The 6,519-nt window shown below is 35.6% G+C and overlaps 1 protein-coding gene across 1 annotated transcript; it reads left to right on the forward strand.

The window, feature by feature from the left end:
* The first annotated feature begins 251 nt into the window (after positions 1-251).
* Positions 252-5,963, forward strand: LOC116117561 (sulfoquinovosyl transferase SQD2-like). The gene is made up of 11 exons (XM_031403608.1): positions 252-861; positions 2,075-2,141; positions 2,537-2,607; positions 3,192-3,309; positions 3,430-3,503; positions 3,708-3,763; positions 3,880-3,963; positions 4,155-4,242; positions 4,325-4,402; positions 4,812-4,868; positions 5,224-5,963. The coding sequence occupies exons 1-11, from the start codon at positions 500-502 to the stop codon at positions 5,717-5,719; spliced, it is 1,551 nt and encodes a 516-aa protein (XP_031259468.1). The 5' UTR covers positions 252-499; the 3' UTR covers positions 5,720-5,963.
* Positions 5,964-6,519: the final 556 nt, after the last annotated feature.

Here is a 6,519-nt window from a genome sequence, read left to right on the forward strand (position 1 = left end):
AAAATCCCAACTTGTGGGTAATAAGAGACATCGGAGTTACACCTGGCAGTGAAAGGGATAAACAAACCCAATGCCTTCATTTCTCTTGTTGAAACATACTTCGAACTTGGCTTAGATTAATGCTTCTTGAAAAGCATGTTTGATTTTTAAAGTTTTTGCTAATATATGGCACATGCTTAATATTATCTTTATAAGAAGCATAATTTAGTTATTTTTTTATAATCTAGAAAAGATTATAAGAAGATTAGGGTAATGAGTTGGTGATTGGTTTCCCCATGGTATTATAGGAGAAAGGCGTCACGCCATCACCCAGGGACAGGCACCCAATAAGCATATACTGAAACTCCTCCAATTTGATACCTTTCTCACTCCCGCCTTTCAAAGAATATCCGTTCTTTCTGTACTCTTCAAATTCTGCAGATTCCGTCTAAATCTTTAACAAGTTATTAATCATTAAACAATTTCTATATCCTATTTGATACTTGCTTCATCAATCGTCATGACTCCTTGTTATTCTCTCTCTATAAATCCCTCTCTCCATCCTCCGTACTTGTGCTCTAACTCTATTCCTTCTTCTTCAAACTCTTCTTTTTCTTTTCAAGTTTCTTCTTTTACTTCTTCAAGAACAAAACCCATTTCTTTGACTTGCAGAAGTTTTGATTTTTTAAGTGCTAGTAGTCCGAGAATTGGGAGAAGGAAACAACTTGTTCTTGTTAAAGCTGATAATAACAATAATAACAACGACAATATGACTATTACAGAGGTCAGAGAAGAAGAGGAAGAGAATCCTCCTTTGATTGACTCAGAGAACAATGCTAGGCCTCGTCGTATTGCTCTCTTTGTTGAGCCTTCTCCATTTGCGTGAGTTTTCTTTTTCTCGGCTTCTTTTGTCCTTTTATTGCAAATTAAAGATACCCTTTGGTTTGAATTGCTTCAATGTTCTTAATAACATAGCTCTCCCGTTTAATTGTTGGAATTTAAGTTCTGGGTTAGTTTGCTTTCATGATTTCAATTCTTGTTATTTCTGTTTTCTGTTTTGTTGGTTTTGGTTCGGTTAGTTATAAGTTTTTTTCATATGTCAATAACTTTCGTCAATAACTAGGAGTTACTTTTAGTGGCTGTTGTTCTTGTAACAGTTGTCTAGTGTACTATGCCAGCTCCCACTGGTTTCAAGTTCAACTGGTGATCAATCCAATGTTGCATGATTAAATTTTTATCAATCTTGTACTTTTTGGTTTGGTTTTTTTATGTATTCTGACTCTGAAAATGTTGGTTTACTGGTAATTGGGTTAGCTTTGACCTCTAGGCTGCTTTATCATGTGGAGTGTTTGTTATACAAGTTACGAATTGTTGGTTAATCTGTGGTTATGATAGATAATTTTTATTTTTATGTTTCTGGAATGTACTCCTCTTGGGGTTTAGTATGAGGAACTTGTAGTTTATGTAACTGGTATTAGATCTCAGTCCTTAAGCCAGATGAATAGTAATTGATGGTCATTCTGAAAATTGCTGACTGCTGAGTATTAACTCTGCTATTCCTCTTAATTTTAGGACCACTGCTTGCTGCAGATGATATCTGCACTTCCCTGAAACTTTCCTCTGTGCATCAGAGTGGGAAGTTTCCGCATAAGTGTAGAGACGCTACATTGAATATAAGTCTATGAAATAATATGATGTCAGGAAAAAGATTTTGATCCTGTAAGAAATCTGAAGTATCTTCAGATTTGGGAAAAATGCTTTAGAGATGACATTACATTGTCAATGTAGAATATTTAGACTTCAAATTAAACTTAAGATGTCCTAGGCACACCATGTCTTTGAAATTGTGTAGACAGAACGCTTATCATTTCAAAATAACCTTATAAAAAGGGCAAAGAAATTTTAAAATGTGCTTTAGTGAAAAGAGATGAAACGTCTAGTGCATGACTAAAATCAGATTATATACTTTTTCATTTGTGTTGTTTATCCTGTTAACTGTTTCAGATTTATATGTAGATGGATTCTATTTCTATTTTCTGTTTATCCTGTTAACTGAATGTTAAAATTCTGAAAGTTATACCTCTTGATTTTGCAGATATGTTTCAGGATATAAGAACCGTTTCCAGAATTTTATTAGATATTTACGTGAAATGGGAGATGAGGTACATTTTTCACAAACCTGCATCTGGTTATTGTTGACTTTCATGTTTATGAGAGTAGTTTCTATGATGCACAAGACAAGACTTACTTGAGCCCTACTGCAAGTTTATGCAGATCAATGAACTTATGTATCTGGAATGTGATCATATTGTTTGTTGACCCTTGATTTTCTCAGATGTGGCTTTAATTCAAATTGCAACAATAACCTTTGAAAAAATAATGATTCAAACGACAAAGAGCCTAACTGAGCTCAGAGTGGCTCAAGCTCCTGAGTCCATTGCCATTCCAAGCCAAGCTGTCAGCTGGCCTTTTCAAACCCCACATCAAAATTTCATATAGCTTGTAAAAAATTCTTCTCATGATAAACTAACTATCTGCTGATTGATTGCATGCATAGGTAATGGTTGTGACAACACATGAAGGAGTGCCCCAGGAGTTTTATGGAGCAAAATTGATTGGCTCACGGAGGTTATTTTAAATTAAATGTCATTATTTCCTCATTTGGAACATTTTCTTATGTGTCCCTTCAGAGGCAAAAGACTAATTTGCAATTAATAAAAGTATTGAAAATGCTGACCTAGAGACTCAAACCTTAGATATTTAAAAGTAGAAAAGTGAGTTGTTTCTCCAACCTACTTCATTAACTACTTGAGAAAGTTAATTTTGTAAGCATCAGAAAACAGGAAGAACAAAAAAACAAAATAAAAGATCATTTTTGTTCTCTTAAATTGCAACAAAGATGTGATCCCATTGTTTGGAGAATCACTAGATTAATAAAAATATAATAAGTGCTTTTTATATGTGAATATAGTTAATAACGAGTTCAGCATTCTCACATGACAGCAATTGGTAATTTTCTTAATCAATGTTTGGTGATTACCGTTTTGTGTGATCTATCTTCTATTATCTTTCTTTACTGTCTGTTTCTAGCAGACTGCTAGAACTGCTTGACTTAGGAGCCTGTGCACATACTTCTGTTATGTGGCAGTGCTTTTGGTTTTGAGAATTGTCCATTCCTTTTGGCTCTCAATTTTTCCGTCTCCTCTTTGCAGCTTCCCTTGCCCTTGGTACCAGAAAGTGCCTCTTTCCCTAGCACTTAGTCCCAGAATAATTTCAGAGGTTGCTCGGTTTAAACCTGACATAATACATGCATCTTCACCTGGGATCATGGTAAGTTTGTAATGACTAATGGTTTCTCTTGAGTGTTGATTCTTATGATCTCTTTTCAAGAAGAACAAATGGCAGAACTAGAATATTTGGGACATGGCTGACATTTTCTAACTTTTGTAGGTTTTTGGTGCTCTGATCATTGCAAAACTATTGTGTGTACCAATTGTCATGTCATATCACACTCATGTTCCAGTGTGAGTTTAATTCTCTTCTATTTTTACGGTAAAATAATTTCCTTACTTGCATGCACACGCTGTTATGAATTAATTTAATACAATTAAATGAGTAGAAAACTTATCAATTTCTTAAATTAGCATATGACATGTGCCTGATTTCTCTACATATGTAAATTATTGTTTAGGGGTAGGATTAAACTTTTTTCTTTTTTAAATCTGCAGATATATCCCAAGATACACTTTTAGTTGGCTGGTGACACCTATGTGGTTGGTTATAAGTAAGCTGTTTTTTTTTTTTTCCCCACTCTTAAGACCATATGATGATTTTTTTTTTTTTTTTTTTAATTATTTTTATTTGTATGCATTTTTCTAACAACTTGGTCTTCATTTTCAGAATTTCTTCATAGAGCAGCTGATCTTACATTGGTTCCATCAGCTGCCATTGCAAAGGATCTTGAAGCAGCTAGGGTGACAGCAGGTGAATACATGTGAACTGTACCTTAGTAAAATACTGCCTTGCAGAAACTGAATCTAGAATTATGCATCAAATACATTTGCTCATTTTCGTTTGGAGTTGTTCCCTGAATGTTTATCATATGTTGACTAGACAGCTATAATCTGTGTCAATTCAACAGTATCCATAACTAACTTGCTATTTCTTTATTTCAGCTAATAAGATTCGTCTTTGGAATAAGGGTGTAGATTCTGAAAGCTTCAACCCACGTTACCGCTCTCATGAAATGAGATTGAGACTAAGGTATAACCCTCATAATCTTTAACGTCCATTCTAGCCTTTCTCCAGGAACTTTTCTTATTACCATATGTTTTGATCTAAACAGCAATGGTGAACCTGAGAAACCATTAATAGTCCATGTTGGCCGACTTGGAGTGGAAAAGAGTTTGGATTTTCTCAAAAGGTAGTATTCCTCAGTCATGCAAACATGTATTGTTGCTAATTTTCTCCTCCAAATTAGTCTCTTTTTCTAATTATTTGTTGAAATAAAGATTAGTTAGTTTTTGCGCCCATTATTAAATGTTCAGGACATAACATGAGCTGGTGGGACTTACTTGAGTAAGCGGCTACTCATTTGTTTGCTTTACACCTCTTGTCCACCAAAACTACACTGACCTTGAAAATTTGATATCCATCAGATTTGTGTAGCCATTTTATAATCTCCTTTCTTTTTTATGGATCGAGTTTCAGCTGAAATTTCTTTGGTTAGCGACCTCACTCATGAATGTCATGATAGCTCTTTGTTCTTTGTAAATGTTGTTTGTGATTATTATCTTACAACCCCTTGACAGTTGGAGTACATGATTTCACAGGGTCATGGATAGACTTCCAGAAGCCCGGATTGCTTTTATTGGAGATGGTCCATACAGGTAATCAATTCATACATGCATACTCACTCATTTTCCTTTGAAGGCCATTCTCTAAGCCAATATTAGCTTACAAGATAAAGTGCATATTATAACCTGGGAACCTAACTGGATATGTTGACTGCTTTAACTTGACCTCGCCCATTTCAACATATCATTTCAGGAACCGAGCTCATGTAACCCAAAGAATGATGAAAATAGTTTAAGTTGATCTTACTTGATCAAGAGATATTATTCAAAACTAGATGTTTCTTTTGGCATATTCTTATGTGATATTGATTATATCATTAGTCTGAAATTAAGAATGTTTCAAATCCCATGCGTGTCAAGTTACAAAACATGGCTTCTTTTTCCACAGGGAGGAACTGGAAAAAATGTTCACTGGCATGCCTGCAGTGTTTACTGGAATGCTACAAGGTGAAGAGCTATCCCAGGCATATGCTAGTGGGGATGTTTTCGTGATGCCTTCAGAATCTGAGACACTTGGACTAGTAGTTTTGGAGGCCATGTCTTCGGGAATTCCTGTGGTGGGAGCTCGTGCTGGAGGAATCCCTGATATTATTCCTGATGATCAGGAGGGCAAAACTGGCTATCTCTTTAATCCAGGCGACCTGGAAGACTGTTTGAGTAAATTGGAGCCTCTGTTGCACAACAAAGAATTGAGAGAAACTATGGGGAAAGCCGCACGTCAGGAAACGGAGAAGTATGACTGGAAGGCAGCCACTAGCAAGATACGCAACGAACAATATAACGCTGCGATTTGGTTCTGGCAAAAGAAGAGAGCGCAGCTATTGAGTCCTATACAATGGCTGGCAAAACGTATCTTTCCAGCAGCAGAAATCAACTACAGTTGATGCAGAAACATCCCAAAGGATTCTTCAGCAAACTTCTCAGGAATCAGTAGTCATTGTAAACTTTCTTTGGGCTTAAAAGAAAGCCCATTAGAGGGGTGCGTCTGGTTGATTAATTGTGATATTATTGATTGGTTGTATGTGTTTTTGGGCTGTGAAATATGTGGTTAGTTATGCTGTGCCCAATGCAACATTCCATTCATTTGAATGTCAGCTTTGGCTTAATAAGCATCCTAGTTAATTTCTACAGCATTTCTAACCTGTTAGTCCCTTGGTATTGTGCTGCACAAAGTTTCTGTTAACAAACAAATTTGTCAGTAGAAAACTAAAATCTTTATAGATAAGTCAAATCTGCCAAACAAATTCTTCTCTGTTCTAGCTTCATGGACTTCATCTTTTAGGGGTTTGATAAAATTTGTCGATCAACATAATCCTAAGATAAGTATCTTTTGTTATGTATCAGATAAAAAATTCAATGTTCCTAATTTAATTTTTCATTTTTCTCAATTAGCTGACAAACATAACTCCTCTATTTTCAAAACTTATTTCCGGCTTCAAGTTCCTTCTCTTGCTGTTGTTCCTCATTTTATTTTATTTTTTTGGTGAAAGTCTCATGTCTCCCCATACTTGAAGTTATGAGACTAATCCCTTTCCGGGCTCAGGTAAGTACCACAAGGTGCTTTTAGCACCGGTTCAAATCCCTAACATCACAGGTAAAGTTTGTCTCACTTGAAACCCATTTACCAGTTGGGTCACACCTCATGGTTGCTGTTCCACCTTCTTCTAGCTGTCAAAGTTAACTC

Source organism: Pistacia vera, unplaced genomic scaffold (assembly GCF_008641045.1).
Source record: "Pistacia vera cultivar Batoury unplaced genomic scaffold, PisVer_v2 Contig1019, whole genome shotgun sequence".
Classification (NCBI taxonomy): Eukaryota; Viridiplantae; Streptophyta; class Magnoliopsida; order Sapindales; family Anacardiaceae; genus Pistacia; species Pistacia vera.

Coding starts and splice junctions, on each gene's coding strand:
- LOC116117561 (XM_031403608.1), top strand. CDS start 500: ATGACTCCTTGTTATTCTCTCTCTATAAATCCCTCTCTCCATCCTCCG. Junction 3,310..3,429: donor CATCTTCACCTGGGATCATG/GTAAGTTTGTAA, acceptor TAACTTTTGTAG/GTTTTTGGTGCTCTGATCAT. Junction 3,764..3,879: donor ACCTATGTGGTTGGTTATAA/GTAAGCTGTTTT, acceptor CTTCATTTTCAG/AATTTCTTCATAGAGCAGCT.